Source organism: Syngnathoides biaculeatus, chromosome 11, assembly GCF_019802595.1.
Source record: "Syngnathoides biaculeatus isolate LvHL_M chromosome 11, ASM1980259v1, whole genome shotgun sequence".
NCBI lineage: Eukaryota > Metazoa > Chordata > Actinopteri > Syngnathiformes > Syngnathidae > Syngnathoides > Syngnathoides biaculeatus.
The window spans coordinates 10,377,560-10,404,725 of NC_084650.1; the positions used below are offsets into that span (position 1 = coordinate 10,377,560).

Genomic DNA, 27,166 nt, shown 5'->3' on the forward strand with positions numbered 1-27,166 from the left:
ACCCCCCCCCCCACTCAGACCTTTTCTTTTTGGCTTTTGGCCCGCAGAAGATGTTCTTGTCTCTGCTCCCCGTCGCGGTTCTGCTGCTGCTGCTGCTGAGCGCGCAGTCCGCGATGTCTGGCGGCGGCCGCGACAGGCGGCTGGCGACCCAGGCCCAGCACTCCAAGGACAGATCCTGGAACCGATACAGAGACGTGAGTTTGGCTTTTTCTTCGTTTGTTTGTTTCTCTCCGGAGCCCCCAAACGCGACCCAAAGGGTCGAGTGTGTCGCCGTGTCCTTCGCGCACACCCCGGAAAGGTGCCCGCAGAAAACTTGCTTGTGTGACTTTGGTCCACACTTTGCAGAATCACGGAAGTCCATTTCCACCTACTTTCACACTTTGACTCGTTTTCATGCACAATCGAGATCATTACCACACTCGTTCAATTTATTATGTGCAATTCATAATCCCCGTTGTAATGAATTTAAACGGTACCGTTCAAACCTTCAAAGCGGCGATTTGCAAACCTCCCAATTATTGATGTTACACTTTGCAATTGTGATGAAAATGCATTTTAACTTTAATAAAGCCGCACACATTTATTCAATATAGCGCTATAGGTTTCACGCGCACATTGATTTCAAATTGTTGTGAATCCAATTCAAGGTAATCTCAAAGTATTGTTGGTTCCGAGCCGCCCGCCCAGGTGCTATTTGTTTTGTGCTGCCTTGGCCTGCAGGGGGCAGCGTGGAGCACACACGGGGGTGCGGGCAATAATATGACACGCCCCTTTGAGTTGAGTTGCGTGCGGAAGGCGACGCCAAGCTAGTGGCGCAAAGTGTCCAGAAAATAACCAGCACCGTGCTGCATAGTTGGACAAAATCCCGTCCAATCACAACAAGGGAACTACAAATAACCTTTCCTGGTTGGCTCTTTTTTTTTAAATGCTCTGTTTTGACATTGGCAAAAAGTAAATGGGTTGAGAAATGAGCGAGTGATGATCCATTGTTGATTTTGTCATATATTACCAACACGGGTGTGTCTCGTCTTCCATCATCTTATCTTAGCATCTTATCGTTGCACTGTTTGTGTTCTTATTGTTTGTGTATTTAAAGGTTTAGAGTGCAACATCGATGCCAATTTCATTTGCACGTCTGTGGCGTTTCACATTTTTTTATACTTGCTTGAAGATGGAGGATTTTTGCTCGGAGACGCGATGAGTTTTGTTAAATAACATACTACGGCATGTAATCCTCTTTATCCAGCCATTTTATGAGCCGCTTATCCTCACAAGGGAATCACGGGAGCGCTGGAGCCGATCCCAGCTGTCATCAGGCAGGAGGCGGAGCGCACCCTGAGCTGGTTGCCAGCCAATCATATTCTAGTTTTAAAACGGGAGTGTCAGTGGAGCATAAATAGTAAAATCGACATTGCATAGCGCCGGGCATTCCGCATTTGTTTGATTTTGTATTTAAAAGTGTAAACTTGGATATTACAGTAATAACTCCGGCTGTCATGAAGCAGTTTGAATGTGTTTTGAAGGACATTAATATGATGACAAAGCAGAGATAAATCGCTTAGAGAAGTAATAGTGTCCTCAAATTTTTGGTGCACGGTCGAAGTACTGTTACCGTTTACAGGCGGAAGATCGCCACGTAAATTGCTTTTCTCACCGCTCAGTTCTGGTACCAAATATTTAGCAAACCAAAGAAGGTTGCGCCTTCAGCTTTGTCCCGCTTTGCCTCATTCGCAGACTCTCACTAATTGACAAACGGCACACGGAACACTTCAATTTTCCCGAGACCCTCGCGCGATGGTGGGCGGGTGTCGGCGGTGTGACCCACGATGCGCGCTGGCCGCTTTCGGGCAAAGCGCCAGCGACCTTCGGCCTTATCGGCGACGTCCGCGCTCGTCCGCCGGAGTTGTGACGTGAGGTCGCCCAACTGAGGGCTTTTCGCCTGCACGCGGATTCGAATGTTCCACCCGAGGCGGCGAAAGTCGTTATCTGCAAACCGGCAGCCGAGAGCGGAAGGTCGCGGGGACGAAGGGGAAGGGAGAGGCCGCGACCTTTTTTTTTTTGTTTGAGGCCCCGCGCGCAGACGTGCTTCCGTGTATCTTTCTTTGTGTCGTGGAGGCCACAGCTATTCCGCTGCCTCTTGCTCCTTTCACACGCACAAAAAAAAAAAAAAAAAAGAAAGGAAAAGCACGTGAGAAGACGTCATTTGTGATGGCAGGAAACATTTTGCTGTGAAAATGTTGTTGGCTCGCAGTTTCCAGACAAAACAGGCTTGCTCGACTGCCGCTTGTCGCTATCTCGCTCCTTTTGGGCTGTCTGGATCGCCATCCGTCCGTTTTCCATACTTGGACCCGACTTGAGTCACGTGCGTGATTTTTGGCAAGTCCTAAAGGCTGGATTCTAACCGACAACCTCAGAAAGGTAGGAGGGATGTGCTGACCACGTCTGGACCGCGCCAAACCCTCTCACAATACTTTCACGCGCTCGCACTTCTTAATTTGTGTTATTTTCTTTGTAAAGTCATCACGGCGACCAGGTTACATTGTAAAATGGCCGCCGTGAACGTTTATTCCAAACACTTTTGCAATTATGACATCGCACCATTTGATATTGCTTCCGAGGGCTGCCGTTTGGTTCGGTTGACGATTATTGGTTGTATAATTTCTTTGAGTACTTACTACTTTTGAAAGAGTATTTGCAATGGGCCATCTTGCCATGATTAAATGGATCCTGTTATGAATATTTGCTAATGTTTTGATTGCTTGTATATTATATGCCAGGATTATCATGTTGCGATATGGGCTGCCATTCCATATTACGCTCTTTATTAATGGATTATTAAAAATGAATGCATCCAGGGCGGCACAGTGAATGACTTAGTAAAGCGTTGGCCTCACAGTTGAAAGGTCCCGGGTTCAATCCCAGCCCCGCCTGTGTGGAGTTTGCACGTTCTCTCCGTGCCTGCGTGGCTTTTCTCCGGGTGGGCACTCCGGTTTCCTCCCACATCCCCAAAACGTTCAAAATATTAATTAACTCGACAGTCTAAATTGTCCCGAGGTGTGGTTGTGAGTGCGGCTCTGTGTCTCTGTGTGCCCGGCGATTGGCTGGCGACCAGTTATGGGTGTGCCCCGCCTCCTGCCTGTTGACAGCTGGCATAGGCTCCAGCACTCCCCGCGACCCTCGTGAGGATAAGCGGCAAAGAAAATGAATGGACGAATGGACGCATTCTGTATCATTTAGTTTGACATTACGACGCACTTAAGGAGAGATCATTTCCGGCGTCCATACACGCCGTCTCAGAGTTAGTTGCTAGCATAAGTAGAAGTCGTGTATTTTCCGCACCGTGAGGCGCACCTTCAATGAATGGCCCATTTTAAAACCATTTTTCATATTTAAGGCGCATAGAATAGATGCTACAGTAGAGGCTGGGCTTACGTTATGCATCCATTACATGGAGCTGCGCTAAAGGCTCCATATTGATCCATGTATAAGGCGCACCAGATTATAAGGCGCGCTGTCGGCTTCCGAGAAAATGAAAGGCTTTTCGCTGCGCCTTCCGGTGCGGAAAATGCGGTGCTCGTTATAGCAAAGCAAACATGATCGTAAGTAGCGATATGAATGCGAAAATGAGCTCGCGCGCCGTTCCTGTAGTTGCCTCGGCAAATTGTTTTCATCCTCTGATGCAAAGATTTGCAAGAAGAATTTGAGATCATTCTTGACGGCTCCTTTTCCTGCGCCACCATTTCGCTCGGAGCGGCCAATGACCCCCTGGCTTCCTCGGCCGTGACGCCGTGTCGTCCCCCCCATCCCCATCCCCGTTTGGCCTCTTCTTTTCCGCCGTCTTCCGCTCTCCGTCGCTGCTCACGAGCCTCTCGGTCGCCTCCCCGCATATGCACGCGTCTTTTTTTATCTCGAAAACACAACTGGAATCGCTTTTGATTGGTACGTCCAGGTTATTTATATTCTCCGTTAGTCCATCTGTAATCTAGCGGCGAGTCGAGTGAATGTGGAGCGACTTTATTTGCATTCATCCGGACGCAGAAATGACTGACATTATTAATTACTGTTGGGGGAAAAAAAAAAATTCTTTTCTTTTTAGCTTCTTATCTCCTGCACAAATACTAATTTCATCTTCCATGCGCAGTTTCATTTTGAGCCTTCGTCCGAGGCTCGGTGCGACAGATGAGCGACGCGTCGGGAAAGTGAACACTAATCTGTGAAAAATAAGAAAATGAAGGGGGGGGGGGGGGTCATTGACGAGCTTGATTGCGACGTCAGCTCATCTGAACGATCTGAATTCTCATATTAAGGAGCTTAACGTGCAACGTGGCTCCGTTTAACGGGACTTTCAATGTGATTGGTTCATTACGAACACATCCAACCACCTGCCGGTTGCTACGTAACAGTTTGCGGAACTGCATTTTTAATTTTTTGGTCGACTTCCCCTCCCCGAGGTTATAGGTCACGTTTATGTTGGAAAAACTTTTCAAAGGCTCAGTCTTGGTCTCGTATCCCGTGCCGCAAAAACCTGGCACTTGAACACGGGTGTGGGGCCGTTTTGTATTCCCCTCGACATCCTTCCGTCCATTTTCTGAGCCGCTTATCCTCTCAAGCGGGGGCGGGTGTACCGGAGCCGGTCCCAGCGCTCTTCGGGCAGGAGGCGGGGCACGCACTGCGCCGGGCGCCAACCAATCGTTGTCAAGCGCAATCGCACCCAAGGGCAATTTAACGCTTGAACGCACAAAACCTTTGAGCTTTGACCTTTGACACCAACCTTAGCTTGCTTCAGATATCAATCAGAATGAGCTCATGTGTACTGTATACACTATGCTAACATAAAAATCAAATAAAACTCAACAACTGATTGTGGTTCACTGTCCACATAACGACCTAATGTGATGTCTGGCTGGACCAGTAAAATCAAATGTTGCAAAGATTAAGTAAATATGTATTTTTTTTTCTCAAACAAAGGAACCTCATGATGCCTGAAAAAAAAAAAAAAAAACCCTTGAGCTTCAATTTGTTCACTGCCCAATCAGAACGATTGCATTTAAAGGTCCTCAAATTGATGTCACAGATGAAAAGTTTGGAATTGCACTTCAAATGAAATCATCATATGAAGCTCGAGAACTGATTTTCACTCCATTTTGTACATGAGCATGATAATTAATCAGTCACTGTGATTTGACGGGCACGTATGCACCTGCACACCATCGCACTCACAAATCTGCACAGTCGAGCACAAAAAAAAATCACGTGTGTTAAATTTGTTCGGAGTAGAAATGCATAGATATTGAAGGACGTCGCTTATTCCGTGTAGTCTTGACCAATGTTCCCGCTAAGCTGGGCCACTGCGCAATTGCGCACTTGTCGCGCACTCTCAGCGCACATGAAAACCGATCCAGCGCAGTGAACCACAGCCTCACGTCTTTTTTTTTTTTTTTGAACACGGAAGGTCTGTAACAACAAGCTGCTCCTCAGCCTAGTTTACCTCACACCGACCCCTCCGCTCTTAAAGGGGTACATTCATAATTACAAACACAACACACCCCCGTAAGTTTATATCTGCGGGCATGACGGACCACAGCCGTACATTTTTCAAATGTGAGTGACTGATTCATTATAAATCATCCCCGACCCCAGATGGATTTTTTTTCACGTTCAAATTTATCCCGCAGGCCGGTGCGAACCCCCCTCGCGGATCAGTTTTGACCCGCGGGGTTTAGATCTGTCATCTGTGGTACATTTGTGGTCCATACAGTTCAAAGGTTCAAGAAGATTGTAAATGACTTTGACTATTGATGAGTAATAAAAAAAACCCATATTCAATCCACCGTCACCTTCCCGCTCTGAAATGACGCGAAAACGCCATTCGGAACATTTGCTACACGAGCTGCAATCGGCTGTTTTTATGATTGCGGCGGCAATATATCAAAAAGGGGTGAGCGTGAAACGGTCTCGTGCAGAAATCGGAACGATTCCAGTGATAAACGCTCACACGTGCTGTTTTGCATCCGTCCCCTCGCGAGAAAGGAAACGGGCTGACGCGAGAGGACGTGCGGAAGCCTGAGTCCAATTTTTTGTTCTCATTATTATTATGATTATTTAGGAGTATCGCCACAGGGGTGTTAGAATGCAGCACCGACTTGGACTGAGTTTTGCTTCAAGTCTGCTGTTGAAACTTCGTCATCACATTTGTAAGAAGGCCCGTTGTCCGTAGTTCCGATGCCGGCGACGGCATTTTTTTGGGAGTAATTGTTCCGAGCGCTCGGTCGATCCCACTAAATTGGATGCGCTGACCTCAATCATCCGATAGGAATATGGATCAGCACAATTAGTTGCCGGTCACTGATGACTGAGCCGTTTCAATCAAGCGAGCTCGCGAGCTGATGTTTGACGATCAAACGCAGGCTTTTCAGTCCAAGAAATAATTCACGTGAAAGCGTTTTTGCGGAAAAACGGTGGCATCGGGATTAGATGAGCGACTTTTTAAAGACTCTCGAAGGCATTTACATTTTTTGTTGTTGCAAATCGTAACATGGGGAAGAAAAGAATGAAAGAATTTGTCCACGTTTTGGAGATTGTCCGCAGGGATTTGCTGTTTATCAATGAGAATATTTGAGCTGTTAAAGGATTTATGGACTTTGCTTTGAGCGCAAATATGTCGCGAGATTAAAATGCAGCCCCAGAAGTTTTCATGGACTCTTTTTCATAGAATTGTTGACAATATTCATCCATCCTTGGCCTCGTTAGGGTCATGGCTGATCTCGCTGGAGCCTCTCGCGGATGACTTTAGGCAACAGTCTGGACTCGCCAGATACTGGCAGAGGACGAGAGGGGTGGGGGTGGATGGGGGGGGGGTGCAGCCCCCCCCTGCCCCAATATTTTAACCAATAGACAATTTAGAGCCTTCATTGAAGCTCACATGCCTGTTTGGGGATGTGAGAGGAAGCCAGAATACAAAGAGAAAACCCACAAAAGCACAACACAGGAAGGTTGTTGTTGTTGTTGTTGTTGTTGTTGTTGTGCTCTTATCGTTTCTACATGAAAACAAAAAAGAAGATCCAACCTATCTGCTAATGAGGACGTGGGCCTGGAGGCGCTTGTGCGGTCGCATTTTTAAAATATCCAAATCGTGAAATGATTGTGAGCCGCCGTCGTGTGTTTCTGCTCGGGCTCCCCGGAGAAAGTTCAAGGTTGTCATCTTTTAAATGCTGTTTTCTCTTTTATTATTCATATGAGACAACAGAATCTCTCGGGCTGCCAGTCACGGCGGAGGCAGGATTATGTCGGCGTGTGCGTTTTGTCAACACGGATGGCAGCTTGGGAGAATCTCTCGTGACACTTTCATTTTCATTTCAGCATCGCGGGATGTGCGTGTCACTTTTTTTTTTTTCTTTTTCCAATTTTTTTTTTTTTCCCCAGCGTTCATTGAAGGAGGGGACGCGATTTGCCGAGCGTGTGAAACGTCTCGGTGGGGACGCATTTCACTCCTTCTGCTTTTCAGTTTCATCTTCTGTCCTACCCGTAAGGCCGGGCCTGCGGACCGGGCTGGACCGCCAATGGCAAAAATCCACCAATCATAATAATACATCAGTATAATGTTTATTTTCCAAAGAAATCCATCCAACCATCCATTTTCTTAGCTGCTCGTCCTCACAAGGAGCCGACATATAAATACATTGAAACACCAAATAAAATTCTTGCATAGGAAGGAATAAACCACCACTGTCTTCTCCTCCAAAAATAAAACAGTCACAAATTATTTGTAAATTAGGAAAGTAAATCTTAAAAAGAAAAATCAGCCATGAAACGGCAACAAACGTGCAACGTGTATGTGGGGGGGGGGGTGTCAACTGGATGCGTTCCAGGTTCCAGTTTTTGCAGCAGGGTGCGGCTGAGAGAATCTGACTGGCTCCCGAGCGCACGACTTCGGAGAAAAGTCTTGTCAGGCGGCACATAGTCGCACGTAGTATTTTCTTCAATTAAGGCGAGACTCGGCTGAACACCTGCCACTCTTTCTTATCTCCACCCTGCGCTGTCCTCCTATTCATCTGCCTCCATATTTCTTTCTCCAGACGCTTTATCAGCTTGCTTCCTTCCTCTCTGTCGTTTTCTACTCCACTAATTCCTAATGAAAGAGTGCCCTTCAAAGTCAAGCCCTCTCTCAAACCCTCGCCGGCGGCCGCCCCCATCGTGCGCGTCCCCGGTCGAGCTATTGATCGCAAATGAGAAATTGCGCATCCAATCTTGGACGGACAGACGGGTAAATATTGCATCCCCTTGTACGGAGAACGGCCGGACACGCGCGTGCGCCTCTCCAGTTGCCGTCGCTGCGAGCTCGTAGGCGGGCTATGCCGAGCGGATTGATCAGATACGGTAAATTCGAGGGCCCGGCGATCCTGACGTGATCAATCAACGTGTGAAATGCAGCAATGCTCAAAATAGAATGGGAGATGGTTAGGCCGGAGGCGAGGCGAGGGTCGCCCCCTCCCCGACGGTGGGGATGAAATAAGACGCAAAACAGGTGTGCCGGCTTCATTTTGGATGACAGTGAGAAAAAGAGGACTGGAGGGAGAAAAGAGGAAGATGAGAAGCTTTCATGTGCCGTGTGGACGGAGCATGTGAAGAGGAGAGGACCACGGCGCCGCTCCGCAGTCCGTCTTCGCTTCCGGTCTGCTTTGGCTTCTCCTGTAAAATCTGGCCCGCATCTGCAGGGGGGGGCTCGGCATCAAGCCGCCGCTCGGCTGCCGATCACCGACTTGCTTTTGTCTCCAAGTTTAGCGAGATGGAGAAAGCACACTTGGGAAAATACTCTCCAAATATTTGACGTCATGAAGTGCATCCGAAAAGGATGAAAAATCTCATCTCCGGTCAAAATCGGGCGCGGCGCATCATTTTCGTCCGAGTTTGCCCAAAAATCACACGCGTTTCATTTTCAGGTCACTCCTCCCAAGAGCCAGAAAAGCAAATTGAGCAATTTGTTTTGAGATACATAATGCGTGGTTAAAAAAAAAAATAAACCATGACGACTGTGTAGTATGCCGCTGTGGACTCGTAGCATTAAGGTGTTTTTCACCATTTAAGGTTTTCGGATTTTTGGGATGTGGCTGCAACCGGAGCGCCCTTTTTGGCATCAGCGATCCGGCACCGTCGCGACTACAATAACGTGCGCAGCCCGGCGAGAAAAGCCAGATTTTTTGTTTGTTTTTTCAGGATTTTGAAGCCTCATTTTTGTCCGTGCAAACTTTGCGATGCTAGTTAACGTCCACCTTCTCTGAGGCGTGTCAGATTTACAAGACGTTTGTTTTCACTTTCAAGGATCTCTAAGGAGAGTTTTTATTTTCTTCCAATCAGCTTTTCTCGAGCTAATTTTCCATTAGCGTGCGTAATGAAGCAGACTCCTCCACCGCCTCGAGTCGTACGGCCGCGGCAGTTCCGCCCTATTCAGGAGCCCCGATAATCTTCTTCGTTATGGCGGCACGGGCAAATCTGCTTTCCTGTCTCCCGTCGGCGCACCACTAAAGCAGTCGATACGATATTTTGCATTGCTTCGTTGGTTGTGTTGCCCCGAATGAAGCTGTCATCCCTCTACCTGCTGGTTCTATACGCAATCAGGTGGTTCTTCCTTGGGGTCTTCTGTCACCAAATCCATTTTGAGCAGGCCGATTCTGAACTGCCAAGTACAGTAGATCCATCTTTACGCTCTTAGTTGGGCTGTGAGGATGATGACGATGAGTTTCATTTTGTCTCTGGTAAGCATCTCTTCATCTTTTTCACTCGCCAATGTTCATCAATTTCACGTTAGAGTCACGATGAAGAGTTACGTACTTCTTTCTGTAACCGCTGGCCTGTCTGCTTAGTCCAAAACCTTTAACGTCCCTGTTAAGTGCGAAGAATCAATATGTTGAAAATTTCACGCGCGCGAGAGAACAACCCTGCCAGAACCAAGTTGTCAAGAATTTAAAATGAGGCTCCAAGCGCATGCAACAACAAGCTTTTCTCTAGACTCCCAAATGCCGTCGGCGCGCTCGCACCCAAGTACTCGTTTTAGCTGCCAAAAAGTCCGATTGAAGGTTTCCGGTGCCGGGAATATATCCCAGCGGGTCGTCACGGTGCTTTCCCAAATCGTTGCGACAAGGCGAGCACACCTTCTCCAAGCGCCTTCGCCTTTTCCTGCGCTGTCTGGCAGGTCTCACTTTTTTTTTTTTTTTTTTTTGTCCCTTTCGCCTACTCACAGCCGACAATGAGGCACTCTAAGACGGCCGTGCCAGCCCGACGGTGGCTGTCAGATTCTGCCTTTCTCTGCAGATGATTCATGCGCTCAGGGCCGACAACGAGGCACTCGAGAGCGACCGCGAGCGTGCAGTTTCCAAAGTGCCGTCGGCATCCGCTGGCTCGTCTTAATTATCCGCCTGCAGCTGATCGCTGAACTGAATTTTCTCTCAGTTTCCGGAAGACACAATAGCTCAACAATCGATTTCCTCGCAATGGACGATCCTTAATGAGGAAGGCCCCAATTCTGCATGTTCTTCCATTTTTACTTCCCGTGTGGTTATCGCCCATGAAATGCTGTAATGGATCCTGCGGCGTCACGTCGAGCGTTTGCTCGGACGCGCGCCGCACATCCGCGCGTGTGCCTGGCGACGTTAAATGAAGGTGGATTACGGCGTGATTGATCAGCGCCGTTAATGTAGTTGTGCACAACAATCATTCTATTCCCACTTGGCTGCTCGCAATCAGCCCGGGCCGCGCTCCTCTCGCCGTTCACGTAATGAGGTTTTATCTTCAGCTTTATTGTGTTTGTGTACGTTGTCGTTTGCTTGCTATCTCGCCACCTGCTCCGCTTGGCCCGTTCTAATCCTCGCCACAGAAATCCCAACTGCTGTAGTCAACGCACTGGAGAAGCAGCCGAGGGGGCTAAATTGTGCATTGTCGAAGGCTCATTCGGTGAATTTATTTTCGCAAGTTGGCCGGCTCCGGAAAGCCACTCTGCCAACCCCGAGTGTGGAATGACTTCCGGGTCACACTGGTCCGGGCCTCTTTTCGATCACTGTCAAAAAGTCGGTTCTGCGCGTCTCGCACCCTCTCACTTTGACGTTTATGTTATCGAAAACCGTGTCAGATAGAATTGGTCATTATCTAACCTGCCCTAACCCCCCCCCCCCCCCCACTAGAACGGGTTTTTTTTGCTCGCGAGGCCGCGCGGATGTGAGAGATGTCTTGTCCGCTTCAATAATTCAAAGTTTTCTGCCGCCGCTCGTCAGAGTGAGAGAAGGCGAGAGCGCCTGGCGGGAGATTGACACCTCGTAGCTTTGGCTTCTTGCCTTCCGCGCCGCGTTGTTTTGCAAACGTCTGCGGCGAGAAGCGCCCCCGATGCACGCTCGCGTTTGAATGGACAAACTGTGGTTTGGATGTTTGTGAATTGTAAATAATTGTTGAGCCCTGCAGGCTTGTTATGAATACTGCATGGAAAGTCATGGAGCTTTTCTGTCCAGAGTGTTGGCAGGAAAAACCAGTTGCCCTCTGGGCTGTGTCGTCGCAGTGGATTAGCTGGAGGAGAAAGTCAAGTTTCCGGCCTGCGCTCTCTTTCCCCGCAGGTCCCACCGAAACAGAAACATGGCCACATCTGATCCATTTTGCTAGCCCCGGGGGTTAGAGGGGGCGAGATTCATAGAGAGGGAGCCGCAGTGTTCGGGGAACATGACTGCCACTGGCTATGACTTGATTTTATCTTATATTTTTTTTGACCATGATCTTGCCTCCGGGCTGCATGGCGGACGAATGGTTAACGCGTCTGGCTCAGCTGTTGGAAAGCAAGTAAAAATCAACTTCTACCCGTCTTAAATGAGTCCTGCATTTTTTTTTTTCCTTAGAATATTTTGAGGAATTGTGCAACTGTAGCGCTCAATAAAATAAGACAGACTACAGTTATTGGGAATGTTTGTTCCCCCGGAACTGCCACAATAAGAATAATTCAAAAAAAAAAGATTTCTCTTTCGCAGCCGCTGAGCTGGCGCCATTGTTGCGTTTGTCCCGTTTGATTTGTTGTGTGCTAAGTAAGCAGGTGCACAAAGCGAGTCTCACAAGGCCACAGGAAATTAAGAGTTCTTCGATGTGCAAAAAAAAAAAAAAAAAAAGATGATAAAGACGGAGGTCACAAAGAACTTGCGAGGCTCACAGCTGAGACCTGGCTGAGCAATAAAAGACTTGAAGAAAGGAAAAGAGAAACTATGCGGAGGACACAATTGTGACTTGGCCAACGCTGTAGACAGAGAGCAGCAATCTTTGATAATAATAGTCCAAGCAAAACCAGCACAATTTGAATGTTACAAAAATGGCAAAGGAGGAAAGGAAACTGCTGCTCTTCCCTCCTCTCGGAATTGAATTTAGACGCTCGAATAACGGCTGGCGTGCTTTTTAAAGGTGCCTTTCAAATGCTTAAAAAACAACGAAAAAAAGACGAGACGCATTGTGAAATTGCCCATGGACACGCTCGTGAAAAATAACTTTGTCGACAGTTTGACGTGAAGACGTGTGAAGTTTTGCGCTTCCTGGAAACGGCCATGTGGTGAAAAGTTTGAAATGATACCAACGTCGTTCTCTCCGGAGCAAAAGAATCTTTTTGACACGGCAGCCAAAGCCCCGTCACGTCCACGCCAAAGTGAGCCTCCGATTAGCATTAAGCTAGCAGTTTTACAGCTGTTAGCTTCTAACAGAGATGATGCCAAATGTTTGGCAAAGTCGAAGTCTATTTATCTTTGAGCATTACATTTATTGATAGCTTTATTCAGTGCATTGGTGATAAAATGCTGCATGCAACTGTGCAACTCGGGGAGCTGTGCATCCAACGGTCCAGCCCGAGGGCGAACGGTAGCCCGCGAGGACCATAGGCCACAAATGACTGTTATTTGTGCTTTCAATTCTGAATCGGACTTGCCAAGGTGAATTAAAATGTTAAATCACCTGTAATGCCATTTACTACAATAAATTCAAACCAAAATATTTTATGTACGTGTAATGAAGTGAGTCTGAAATTTGCCGCAAACAGGTGACGTAGCCCTTCATACGATCGGTGCTCACGAAGTAGCCCTCAGCCTCAAAAAGGTTGCTGAGCCTTGGTCCAGCAGTATGTTTGGGGGGGGGGGCTGATAAGGCCTGGCGTACCGCACGGTCATCCCCCACCCAAAGAATCAGCCAGTTCCACCACGGCAAATCCAGAATTCTTGATCCTTTTCAAGATCATCAATCAAATTGTGCAACAACCAAACAATGACGTGTTTTTTTTTTTGTGTTTTTTTTTTTTTTTTTTATGCTGGCAGATGTTACGCTGCAGCTTATCACGTTGTTCTTTCCCCCCCCCCCCCTTTGTTTTTAGCCAATTACAGAATCCATCTGTCACATTGTTAAGCTGGTAGACACGCATATTTGACACCAGATATCCAGAAGTAGTAGCGAACATACAGTAATGTGGAATTGACAGACAACCGCTACTCGCAATTTCTCCCTGAATGTCGTTTTATTTTTATTTTTTCACCAATGTTCAAGTGTTGTGATGGTGGTGGCACGGTGGAGCAAATGTTTAGAAAGTTGGCCTCAGGGTTCTGAGGACCGGGGTTCAAATCCCGCCTTGCCTGTGTGTGGTTAGCACGTTCTCCCCTCCCACGTCCCCAAAACGCGCATTCATTGGAGACTGGAAATTGCCCATAGGTGTGCGACTGTTGTCTGTCTCCATGTGCCCAGCGAACGGCTGGCGATCTGTTGCCGAGCCGGGATAGTCTCCAGCTCTCCCCGCGACCCTCGTGAGGATAGGCGGCTCAGAAAACGGCTGGCTCGGCTGGCTGGATGTTGCGACGCCGCGTGCGAGATTTCCTCCCTTTCCCTTTTTGCGCTTTATCTGTGACAGCAGACGGGTCACGTGACCGAGCGGTCGGCGCTCTTAAGACTTCAAGAATAACGACGCCAAACGGCCAATCACGGCTCAGGGATGGGGGAGGGAAAAAAAAAAAAAAAAAAAAGGGATATTGATTATGAGAATGTCAGCCGTGGCTTGATGGGATGGAAATATGAATTAGGATGAGGACGAAAATGAATACTACATTTATGCATTTTTGAGTGTGACGCGAGGATCGTTTGACGGTTTTAATTAAAAGGAGGCTGAGTCAGATGTGTGTGCGTGCGTGTGTGTATTTTTGTTTGTTGAGCATAAGGCAAAGATCTGTTTTGCTTGATGTTTTGTTTTTCATCTGCCGTGGAGAAGGGAATGGCCGGCCCATTGTGATTTATGTTTTTAGAAATCGTGACGTTGCTATCCACTGTACGGTACGTTCTTTTCTTCTACAATTCTGGTGGAAAAAATGTAAAAGCAGTGGAATTGTGTTTTTGGAGCGATCTATTGCATGGACAGTGAAGCAAAATGATTTGGTTCAGACGTTATAAATGTGTTATTGCTATAAGTAAATTATAAATGAAGATGAATATGTCTGGAAATATCCATCCATCCATCCATCCACCCATCCATCCATTTTCTTCACCGCCTATCCTCAGAAGGGTCACAGGAAATGCTGGAGCCAATCCCAGCTGTCTACAGGCAGGAGGCGGGGTACACCCTAAACTGGTTTCCAGCCAATCGCAGGGCAGGAACATGGAAACAAACTACCAATCGCAGGGGCAATTTAGAGTGTCCCATTAATGTTGCATGTTTTTGGGATGTGGGAGGAAAACCGGAGGAAACCCACGCAGGCACAGGGAGAACATGCAAACTGGGTTTGGACCCGGGACCTGAGAACTGTGAGGCCAACGCTCTACCAGCTGGTCCACTGTGCTGCCCTGTCTGGAAATATTTGAAAATAAAATAAAAAAATTGCGTCAGGAATTCTCCGGCACCTTATTGGAACTTTGCAGTCATTCAATTGATCTTGGCAAAGTTTCATCTTCTCAAAGGACATTTTTTTTGTAAAACAAAGAAAACTTGCCGCTAACTTCATCATCCATGAGGAAGATTTCACGTGAGTGCAGAGGTCAAGGGTCACGTCAAGAAACTATTGTGATTAGTGGACACGGACAGAAGACGCGTCGATCTTGGCTCGATGAGAATATGATTTGAGAGCGGAGAAAGAAGGACTTCGTTTTGGGGACGTCGCGTTTCGACGATGACAGCTCTGATATTTCTATCATGTGTGAAGAGCGAGCAAAGTCATTAGAGATCGAAATGAAGCAGACGCGCTCAGACAAAACAAAGCCGGCGTTGATGTCGAGCCTCGAGCTGAATGCCAATCGACAGCTACGTGCGAGGCTTGCCGTCAATCGCAATCAAAGTGTGCGCGTGGGGGTCCTGCATCATTTGGCCTCACAAAACAAAAATTGTGGTTTTCCCACGATTTTTTTGGGCCCACTGATAATATGGCCCCAACATCGAATTTGAGAGAACGTTGAGACACGACTCCGTCGAGATCTCATCATGTTCTCATTTCCTGGAGCTCCGCCCTTTTTTCAAGGGGCGATGAAGCGGCTGCCCGAAAACAAATTTTCTTGCAAACAAAAGAATGCTTAATAGTTTTGAGCAGAGTTTTTAGTGCAAATAATAAAGAAACAAAGTTGATGGGATGAAGCTACATGCTAATGTAGCATTTAGTTACCGAGAAAAAACAACATTTTATCCTCTCCTGCAAAATTTGTGCAAATAGCAAAACAAAAGAATCCGAATCTGAAACGTTGCTGCACGCACATTTTTCGCCAGAAGAACCGAATTTAATATTTCAATTGCGGCACTAACAAATACCAACATAAATGTTATAGTCTCAGCCAATATTGTGTCGGAAAATAAATCGATACATCGCAAAAACGTTCCACTTTATAGCGCCCGTTGCTGCTGCTGCCTTTTGCTGTTTTAGTGAAAAAGCAGTCTCTTTCAAAAGGAAAAATAATAATAATAATAATAAAACTCCTTCAGAGCAAAAATCCAAGTGGAAGACGATGCACAAAGTTATGAATTATTATGAATCTTGTACTTCTTGCAGTACCCACGTTGGCAGGGGCGTGTACGAAATAAATTGTAAATCCCGATCAAAAAAGGCTTCATGTATTCAAAGTTCAATTCAAGATATGCAAAGTGAAATTCCATTGCATTAAGCTTATTAATATATCTACCTTTTTTTTTTTAATTTATCTTAGCAGCTTTGCTTTATGTGCATGGAAAATATATCCATATATTTTTTTCCCTCGCTATTAGTAAGCGATGACAAAGTCACCGTCATTGTATCAGACGATAAGAAGTCATTATTAGCAAACGAGCACAACAACAACAACAACAAGATGGCTGACGTCATCTTTAATTGCTATGCCGGCACTTTTTGTGACCCAGGACTCCAGTCCAGCAAGAACTGGTTTTGATTATTCTCCATAATTTCTCAGCCTGCCTCCTTTTGACGGACTTTTTGGGCAACGCAAGTTCCAGTTACGCGCAAGTCCTCCGTATTTGCGCGACGATATTGCGAGTAAGCCCCGGCCGGTGACTCGTTGAACGTCAAACGCGGCACGACGCCCGATAAGTTTCGACATTTACGAGAGCGCCGGCCACCACTCGACAAATTCAGGATCTCGGGAACAAATTATTATAACGCTAGGCTGGATCGAATGCTCGCAACCGGCTAGCAAAGTTAGCGTGTCCGCAATCGGTGAATGTAAAAACGATAGAGTCGCTCAAAAGTCAGAGAAGAAGTTCAGTAGCACGGAAAACTGTGATTATTTTCCGCTCTGATGTTGCTTTCCAGATCAAAAATACTGTACGTAGGACTACATTTAGATTTTATTTTGAAAAGGGCAATTGTTTATTTTCATCTTACGTGATCGCTGTCGCTATGGAGTGCGCTCAATGGGGGGGGAAAAAAGTGTATATATATAATTGTGAAAATTATGATTGAGATTATTATACTTTTACAGTTGAATACCAGTACGCAGTTACATAACATTGTCCTTGACGTGAGGATTTATTGAATTATGTATTTATTAGCTGGAGTCACACCGTGTTCCAAATAATTTGGTTTGACGGAACGACTGCGGACATGAAACTGATTTTTTTTAGCAATAACAAAGACTTTTGCTGAGAAGCAAATGTCGATCCTTTGAATCGAACTCCGACTTCGGGAATCTTTTTCATCGCTTGCATCTCGGCGACGCAGCTTCTTCTTCTTCTTCAGTTTTTACATTCTTTCTGACGAGGTCATTTGGGCCATGTGATACCGGCGGAAATCATTTCAGCGTTTCTCTTTGTGTGTGTTTGTGTATCAATACTCGTCTTTTCATTCTTGTGTAGTGCGTGCATATCGCCAGGCAACCATAATTTGAAGACTTTTCTGTTTTTCTGGCGGAAAACCAGGACATGATATGTACAAAAAAAAAAAACCTTGTTAACTTTTTTTACATGCCTTAAATTGAAAAGGTACAAATTTAGAACGAAATTATTTGGCAGGCGTTTGACTTCCCCACTCACCAGCTTGCTTATTCTTCCCGTCAGCTGTACGGTAATGAAGTCAATTATGGCAACCATAACTGTTATGACGGGGATGATTGTTTGTGATTATCATCACATCCCAGTTACAATCTTTCCCATGTGTTGTGTTTATGATCTGAGATCGCAGTTTCGGGCTGGACATTTTTCAAATGGGCTGCGCTGCTCCCCTCCAGGGAGTTGATGTGTAAGCACAATGTGAAGTGCAAAAACTTGAATTTTATATTCCTTTATTGTCACGAACGCTTTCGAAATATATACAGGACAGAAAATATGTAGGAAGAAAGGAAAACGGGTTCAGGACCAGTCGCAACCACCCACGCCTCAGCCGCAGTGGGAGAACTCGCGACAGATATCGGCGTTAATATTATACCATCACGACCATCAGCAACAATTATCGAGGTGAGCGTATTCACATTGAGTAGTAATATTGACGTTGGCATACTGGAAAGAAGAGCAAAATGGCGAGGGGCTGGTTCGGATGAGGATTCAGGAATGGGAGGGGCTGCTTCGGGTCAGGGAATACGCCGGCGTTGGGTTGGGACTGGTCGGGAGGCCGGTTCGGGTCAGGGGAGAGGAAGGAATGTCTGAGATTCATCTCGGACTCGGGTTCGACGACTCCGTTATTTATTTTGCTGCGCATTTTCCAAGGGTTCTGGTACTCTACGCACGTGGGAATGGGAACTTCTTTGTGGAGCGGGTACTCCACTCCTGGACGCTCCCGTTCGTTCTTGGCAGTTTTGCTCAAGCCGTGACGATGTCCTCGAGTTCCTCTCGTCCCGGATCAGGCCTCGTGTTTCATTAATGTTGCGCTTTCGCACGGGATGAGCCTGTGGAGCACTCCGTGATCAACGGTAGCAGTGGTCTGCGGTCTGCTGAGTTTCCTTTACCTTCCTCTCTCGGTACCGATGGACTCCTGCCTGTCCATCTCCAACAAAGAAATCCTGATGATCCCGAGTGCTTGCGACTTGAAGACATACGAGCTGCGTGGTTGTACGAATGGAGTAAGAAGATGTGTGTATGTGTGGGTTTGAGGAAGATTCTAGCGTCCAATGTCCCAGTCTTGTGGATGTCTGGTCCCTTAAACGGGGCTTGCGTCCCAAATTTGGATCCCTCGTTGATGACTGACTGTGTGACTTCCGAGTGCGACCCAATTCCCCAAATATCATCCAGATGTCCGAAGTATCTCAACGGTAGTTTTTTTACGTTTCATAGATTCCGTTGTTTTCCAGTCTGACATTTCCGTGTACAGTATTTGCAATATGCCGGCGGGGGAGAACCTTTGCCCCTTTAACTTGCAGACAACATCTGTTCTCGGTCAAGGTCAGAATATCCGCATCCGGTCGTCCCACTTTGGGGTTCTGCCGTAGAGATTGTTTCAGAGACTTCGCTCCAAGAGGGGTCTCGATATTTGAATATTAAAAAGATATTTTCCCCCAACTTTTGGAGTGGCTCTTGCTCCCGTCAAGTGTATTAGGAACCTCCTCGCATTGTTGATCCCCAAAAAGAGGAAGAAGGAGTGGCCTCATCGTCCCATCTTCTGGTTCTTGGGATGATCTTGACCTGAAATATTGAATAGAAATCCCAAAATTTCACTCTTCAACGTTAAGATGTCGCATCTGTGGCCAAGTCCGCGTGTCGTCCTTGTTGAGGACAAAGGTCAGCCCTTTTGGTGGTTACCTTGGTTACCACTGACGGCATGATGTGTCGTTCGAAGATTATCCTGACCTAAAATGTGCATCTTGAACCTCAAGGGTAAATTGCAATATTCATTTCTTGCAATTTTCAGTTTGGAGATTTTTGGAATGTAATCCATGCTTGAATTCTTTCTATACATGTTGTAAAATGTGATGTGGTTCAAGTGTGCCGTGCACATGTAATTGGTTCTCCTTTCTGGTTGAAAATATTCATCATCTCCATAAGAGCGTGCATTAAACATGTTGGGGGGGGGGGTATGGGGGGTGGGGGGGGGGGTTTGGCTTCGAAGCTGACGCAAGGCTTCTGTTGTATTCCAAACCGTCAATCTCGGCTCCTTATTGAAGCACTCCTGTCAGTTTCACCCTAAAAAAAAAAAAAAAAAACCCTTAAAATTAGACAAAAAGTTTTGCACCTCACCATTTTTCTTCCTCACTGTCTGATTTATGTATGAATTATTGTAGTTTACGGGAAAGTTTGCGAGCGACAGTTTTTCTCCACAGGATTCTCAACATCTCAATCCAGAGGAGAAACTTTTCACTTTAGTGATCCGAAGCGTGAAGGCAAGATGAGTGATGTCGACTTTCACCGGCGCGGCGGGGAGTTCTCACGTCAACATTTCCTTGATTTGCGAATACTTTTTTTTTTTTTTTTTTAGTACCAGCGTTTTGGTTAACGTCGACATCATCCTCTCGAGTCGGTTTCCGAGCAAAGTCAAGAATCCTAAATTTGAATAGAAAGAGTCACAAGTATTTATTAAAATATAATAATCCCTTTGGATTATCTTTTCTTTCCAACCAAAGAGACAATATGCAAGTTTTTTAAAAATACTTGAATGTAGCCCCACTTCCCCTCCTACCTGTAAAACGCAGTACACGCATGCCAAACGTGAAAGTTTGATTTTGCTTTTTTGAATGTTCTTTTACAAGTATCAGAGCGGCGATCAGCTCACCTGACGATCCGTTCCGTCACACATCGGCGCCGGTGGTCATTTCCCAACGCAGCGATACGCAGCCCTCCACGTATACGACACCATTGTTACATATCTTTACTCTTGATTTGTCTTGAAAGCTATCAATCCAAATCCTTCTTTTGAACTTTTGTTGCTAACCAATCTGACCAAGGTACTATGTCACAAATGGTGCGGGGGCAGACCCAAGTGCAGGACTTCGAGGCAGGGGGCATAATGTTCAATTTGGTTTCTTCCGGAAACTGGCCGATACCAAAAAGCAGTCCAAAACAAGGCAGAGGCACAGAAACGCTAGGCTAGGCGGGATCCAAAAGACATACAGGACGGTCCGATGACTATGGGACAAACTAACAAACTCAACATGACAGGAGCAAACAAAAGGGAAAAGAATCGCTGTGACTAGGGTTACTCCAACTTACGCGCAGAAGCGGAGAGTCCCACAGGCAGTGAATGCAACTCACTAACACAAGGCAACGGTGACTCCGCCCAGAGCGGTGGCCAGGCCACGCCCATCTTGGCCGTCCTCCAGCCTTGCTCATGACAGACTACAAAACTGTCATTTCCTTTTGCGCAAATTGACGGACTTTTCCTCTCTTCTCTGCAGTCTCTGATTGACTATTCTTGTCGCACCGTGCCCAGGTGTAAAATAATATTAATGACAGCAGCATTAGAGGGAGGGAACTTTTTTTCAAAATGTACTAATATTTTACTGTCATTTTAAAAGCGCAAGACAAAAGTGTGTTTTTCGACTCCCTTTTCGGTCTCGTTTATATGAAAATATGCTAACGCTAAAGTATGAACTCTATTTTGTGCTTCATACTTTATTTTTATTCATTTTTTTTATGACCTCAGAGGGGCTATTTAGACCAAAGAACTATGAAAAAACAGTACTTAGAGTTGTGCGACCTACACCGCATGACGATGTTGTTGTTGTTGTTGCTACGTTTTAATAGCCGCGCTTGGAAGTTTCCTCCTCCTGGAAGTGCTCACGTGGACGTGACCTCTATTAAAGTTGGACCGAAAGTCAACGCACACCTCACGGTCGTTGTGGCCTTTCGAGTCCAACGTGCTGGCTCCAAATAAAATACGACGGGCCTAACGCTTCCCGACTGCGCTGTGCATCATCCGCAAATTGACTGCAAAGGGGACAACGGCTTCTATATGAGCCGAGACTCTTGTATCACCTCTAAAGTGGCAAACGAGGCTTGGTTGGACCACAGACTGCATCGGGGGTGCTCTTCCCTGGAGGCCTCATTAAAATTCTGTTTTGTTTTTGGAGCATTTTTTTTCTTTTTTTCCCCAAAAACCTCTCGGCTTGAAAAATAATCTTACATTCAGCAGCGCGGGGTCGCAATCGGGGCTGTTCTGGCAAGTGGGATCGATGGCGAGCGATCACAACTCTCCGGTGATCGGTGTGAAGATCGGCGAGCTGGACGCGACCATCGGCTTCAGGACTTGTTGGCGAGCTGCACTTTGTTTGTTTGTAGAAAAGGTGAAAACGAGAGCAAAGGATATTTGGATAAACTAAAAGCGATAAAAGCGAGCGGTCAAACGAAAACTGGATTTGCGTTTTGCGTTGCCAGATCCATTTTTGACAGGCTATGCAGACATTCTGGGCCACCTTTATCCAGCGATTTGTTTTCGGGCATAGTCAGTCCGTAACTTTTCGAGACTGGCCGGCATCGGTGAGCTAATGCAGCGCTAATAACTCGGCGCGGTCCTTTCTTTGTTCAAATCTCAGCTCACTAAATAAATGATGTGAGGTTGATACAATCGGACAGCGATTGGTCTGCCTGGCCAAGCGTTTCGCCCGCTTATTTCTTTCTTCTTAAAGTTAGCGTCAGCAAATTCGCTGCAGTCCAAAGTAAGTAGAACGTTACCAGCGTTGTTCTATTCTTGAAGAAATTCTTTGCAATAAATCCCGTGAAGGCGCGACCTCTTCTCACGTCAACGACTAATCAGGTTTTCTCCCTCGTTTCCTCCACTGTCACTTCTGATCCATATTCCGTATTTGCCTGCACAACTCGTTAACCTTTCTCCTTTTTGTCTCGCCGTCTCTTCTCCTGCGAAAGCGGTTCAGCCCCCGTAGGAGTGCATGAAATTACCTCTCGAATGAAATGTTTTTGTCAGCTGCTACTCGCAGGTCACGTGAATCAAATCTTACGCGGTGCTGGAAATCAAACACTCGCCACCTCCTCATTCATCATCTTTATTTTCATCTCATCATAAGGGGAAAACTTATGATGAACACAGTTTGGCGTTACGAATACAATAAGATCCGACAACATGCCCCAAAATGTCGCGGCCATTACATTTTTGGGTGTACCCATTGTATTTTTAACTCATTTGTCCGGTTGAGTGTTCAACGTCTGGTTGCGCTGACCTCACCAAAGCTCCGGTCTCGCCGCTTCCTGTCGTTACGCAGACTCGTCGCTGTCTTTCGTGAGGCCGATGGCCGTGGTGTCATCTGCGAACTTTGACAGTCGGATGCCACGAGGTGCCGTCGTTGGTGCGGAGAGAGAAGAGTAGAGGGGAGAGGACGCAACCTTGGGGTGCTCCGGTTATTTTTCTGCCTTGTGCCATGTCAGGACACTCACTCACACCCTGCTTGTCCAATCCGTATTAGTATGAGCAATGTATATATAAATATATATAATTTATCTTACTTTATTTATTTTGCAGACTGCACGATTCCTCACTTAAACTGCTGCCTTTGCAAAATTGACATTGTTAGCATCCTTATCTATAGCCAGTAGATTTCACATCTTGCACATCTTATAAGGAATAATTCCGATTAACATAAATATTTCTCATGATTTGCTCTTGTTGCTATGTTATTCCTTGTTCTATTTTCTGTTCTGTATGTCGTAATACGGCAGCGCCGACTGCTGGAGAAAAATTCCTTGTGTGTCCTACGCACTCGGCCATTAAAGCTGATTCTGATCCCGATAAGTTAAAAATGATACTTTTACTGATGGACCAGTAAAATGGAGAGATTGTCCAATATAATCTCAATGCAAAATTTTTCCATTTCAATGCGCAACTGCTGAAAACAAAAGTAAAGACCGATTTCTTGGTAGTCCCACCACCACGATTGTCAAAGTCCCTCCAAAGAACTTTTGTAGACTCGGTTTGAATATTTTGTATTTTGTTTGATCGGCATCGAGTGGACTATTTAAAGGCACGGAGGTCCGTTTCAGTCTAAAGAGCACATGCGGCGATCTCGCCGCAGTTTCAGTCACTTTAACGGACAAGCGCGCGAGAAAAAGGTTGGCAGAAAATGTCAGATCACAAAGACAAACGTGGGCCGGGAAGTCCGAAGAAGAGCGGCGGAAGCACAGATGTGCAAATGGCGGCTTTGTGCAGGCCGACGGAGGAGAAAAGGGCGGAAATGCTGGGAGGAAGCCAGAATTCAACAGAGAAGAAGAAGAAGAAGAAGAAGAAAACACTTGCTGAGCAGAAAGCACATTTAGCTCTTCATCCTCCTGAGCTCTTTCTTTGTTTCCCCAGTGGAACAGTTGGCTGTTTGATTGGCTTAACGCTCGGCCCGTCGCCACGGTGGCGCCGTCTCACAGCGGGATGCTCGGGGAGGGGGGGGGGGGCGAGGGACGCCGCCGGAGAAGATCGTAAACACGACGAAGGCGGGATTGGCGTAAATGTATGCTGCGCTTTTCAAGGGAGCACACAAATGCGCCATCGCTCACAAACACGTTTCGACAAGATTGTAATAGTAGGAAGGAAGTTGAATGTGCAAAATGGAGTTCCTGGGGGGGGGGGATTGTTGAAACTCGACTTCAAGTATATCAGTTCCAAACTCTGGATACGAACTTCAACCCTGACGGAAGCAAAACGTTCCGTCAACCAGATATCGCTGCACATTCTGTTCGTACCACAACAATTCACTCCAAAAACGAGGCCATAATGTCGGATATCTGCGCCGCACAAACGCATTGTTATTAAACTCTCACATTTTCATGATTTTGCCCTTGTGAAAGACAAAAGTGTAGAATTAATCCACAAAGCGAGAGCGGCAAACTGCTGCTGGGAATAGAAGCGAGAAAGCAAAAGTGCACAAGAACAACGTTGACCTTGGCGATGTGGCAACGTTCCAGTGTGAAGCTCCACCGTGAATGAATGAAGCGCTGCATCGCGCGTGTGTGGGGGGGGGGGTACTCTAGCACGTTATTTTTGCATTTACAAATATCGACGAAATCTGAAATGATTCAATCTGAAAACACAGCAGTTGCGCAATCCCCTCTCGCCATTTGCAGACATTTTGTCCGTGCGCGCTCACGTTGCAGCACACCGGGGAAAATCCCCATTTGAATATAGATGAGGCCCCTTTTGTGCGGTCCAACATCTTTCGCCCTCATCTTGTTCTTTACATAGCAAAGTTCAATTTCCAGCCCATTGTAAAACGTCTTCCGTGCTGGTCGGCGCCAATATATGGATCCAATTACCGTCACGTGGCTTTGTCGGCTAAGCGTCCATATAATGGACGGCGTATGTATAATTTATATATCTGTCGGGTCCCGGTGACAATTTGAAAGTGAAAGTGGAAGATAAACAATCAGCTGATTTCCATCTCTGTGTTTTGCTCGACGGAATAATATTCTTGCGAGCGTTTGACAGACCGTCGGCACAAAGCAAGTGAGGCTTAGCATTTTATCTAGAATGCGTTTGTCTACGACGCTTTGGCCTGATTGGTTTTGACCAGAAGTGAAAAGAGACGGCTACGGTTTGGTTTTTCCGCCCAAAGTGGACGTTATAGCACCGGTGCAAGAACTTCTACTGTGAGCAGCGGCAGAGTCCAGTCGTCATCGTCATCATCATCATCTTCTGCTCTACGGGCCGCGCAAACTTGCTGAAGGAGCTCAGATGGGAAAATCAAGGACACTCGCCATAGTTTTTACTTCACTAACTAAAGCACGTTCCCCTCTAATAGCAAAGGAAGCGAGAAACAGGTCTTCAGTCTGCAACTGACTGGCGACCAGTTCAGGGCGTGGTCCGCCCTTTCCCCCAGAGGTGGCCTGGATAGGCTCCAGCGCTCCCGCAACCCTTGAGGATAAGCGGTTTGGGAAATGGAATTGAGTAGAAGAATTAGATGCAATTGGTTGTGGAATTTCAGTCCTTAGACGTCAACCACTTGATAGAAATAATTCCTTAAGTCAACCTTCCCTGATCCGTTTCTCCGCCTGTGATTTAGTAGCTAGGCTAGGTGAAGATCCAGCATTTTCCCATGATGGCCCAGCTGTCCTCGAGACAAGCAGACGTTCATTCTTCGCCGTATTGTTATCGGGACCGGAATGTGATCGTTCTCAATACTCTGACTCGGACTCTAACCTTTGCTAAAAATCCACCTCAAGACCTCATGCGGACTTTGAGGACCTTCAAAGTCGCACTATAAAATGGCCGAACAAGCCACTGGCAAAGAATGTGAGTTTCCACACATTAAACACGCCTTATTAACGATTGTGATGATGTGTGGCATGAGATCATAAACATAATGATCTGTTGCATAAGACGCGGTTTGAAAAGCACCGTATTTCATGTCTTCCATTGTTTCAAAAGAAGAGTGTTGGATTTCGTGGGGGGGGGGGGAGATTTCAAGCTGTAGCTTACTTCGAGGACTAAACTCGAGATTGAAAGCATTTCATTGTCAGTTCACAATTTGCACAGAGCGTATAGACAATTGAAATATGTTTTTTCTCGATTTTGTTTTTTTTTTTTTTTCCTGCACCTTATGTTAAGAACTGGTCGGCAGCAGATTGTGAATATAGATATATCTATACATATCTTTTTTTTTTTTGTCTTCAAGGGGGACGCGTTAGAGTCCAGGGACAGGCGGAAGAGCACGGAGTTCAGCATCCTGACAGCATGATTTATGAAGTTGTTTGTTGCGAAATGGGCCTGAAGGCTCAGCAGCTTCTTCATCCTGAAGAGGAGGTGGAAGTGAAATGGGGCGAGGGCGGGGGCGGGGGCTACGTGTCACCAGAAGACCCGATGGCTCTGCAGATGTTGAAAATGATCTTGCTGGCCTGGAGTCGTCACGTGTCGTTGGCGTCTTTGGTCAGGAGGCTGCTCCCCTTTTAATGGCGCACCGAGGGAGGCGCGACCATCGCAATTCTCAGTTTTTCGGACCAAGTAATGGTTGCGCCGCGTTTCAACGTTCTTGGTCAGCAAGGTGGTTTTGCTGGTTGGTTGAAGGCATCCTGCTTTAGAACCGTTCAATTAAAGAAGCGTTTAGATTTTTTTTTTTTTTAATGAACTCGCCAGCTGCTTCGATCGCACTTGAGACTATTGAGGGATGAGTTCAGAGAGGGAAACATCAGCGTCATCATGGCTTCCACTCGGGCTCTTTAATGGCCCAACTGTTGAGGCCGATCTTACCTCGGCCTGGCCAGATGTCAAACTCTTACATTTTTTTTTTTTTTTTTTTACACAATTCTACCCTGTTACTGTAAATTAATCCGTCCTCTTCACTAAATTAAGATCGTATCCCAGCTCGTGTTTATTTGGTCAGGAAAAGCGTCGCTCAAACAGATGCGCGCCAGTGGGAGGAAGGGGATCTTGGACTCGCGAGAAAACGGTCGTGTATTTGGGAATAGTCTGAAACGTGAATGAAATGGATGAACAGCACAGCATATTTTACAATGTACATTTTTTTTTGTCATCACCCGAGTTTGCTCCGATGACTTGCGCTGACGTCAATCGGGCAAGGATGCACACATTCGGGACAGTAGCTGCTGACAGCCAGCCGCAAGCAGACTTCCAAACGTTCATCAGATAGGGTGCGACGGTAGCTACTTGGATTTAATGATCTTCATGAGGGAAAAGGATGACTCACATTGATAAGTGGAGTCAAACATTCTTAAGTTGAAGAGAAAACAAAAAAATGGAGATACAAACAATGCCGAAAAAAAGGTTACTGTACAGAAAAGGATTGTCACAACCCATCGATACGGAGGAGGACCCAAATGCAGGACTCCGGAGAC

At 46.4% G+C, this 27,166-nt stretch overlaps 1 protein-coding gene across 12 annotated transcripts in view; it reads left to right on the forward strand.

The window, feature by feature from the left end:
* spock1 (SPARC (osteonectin), cwcv and kazal like domains proteoglycan 1) overlaps positions 1-27,166 on the forward strand; it is a 120,297-nt gene that overhangs the window by 50,953 nt on the left and 42,178 nt on the right. For 3 of the 12 annotated variants that reach the window (XM_061835063.1, XM_061835062.1, XM_061835064.1), the window contains one exon: positions 48-194. The exons of the other annotated variants lie outside the window; for them this stretch is intronic. In XM_061835063.1, the coding sequence (XP_061691047.1) occupies positions 51-194 (144 nt within the window). In that variant the 5' untranslated portion in view covers positions 48-50. The remainder of the gene's footprint in view (positions 1-47; positions 195-27,166) is intronic. 12 annotated transcript variants of the gene reach the window in all.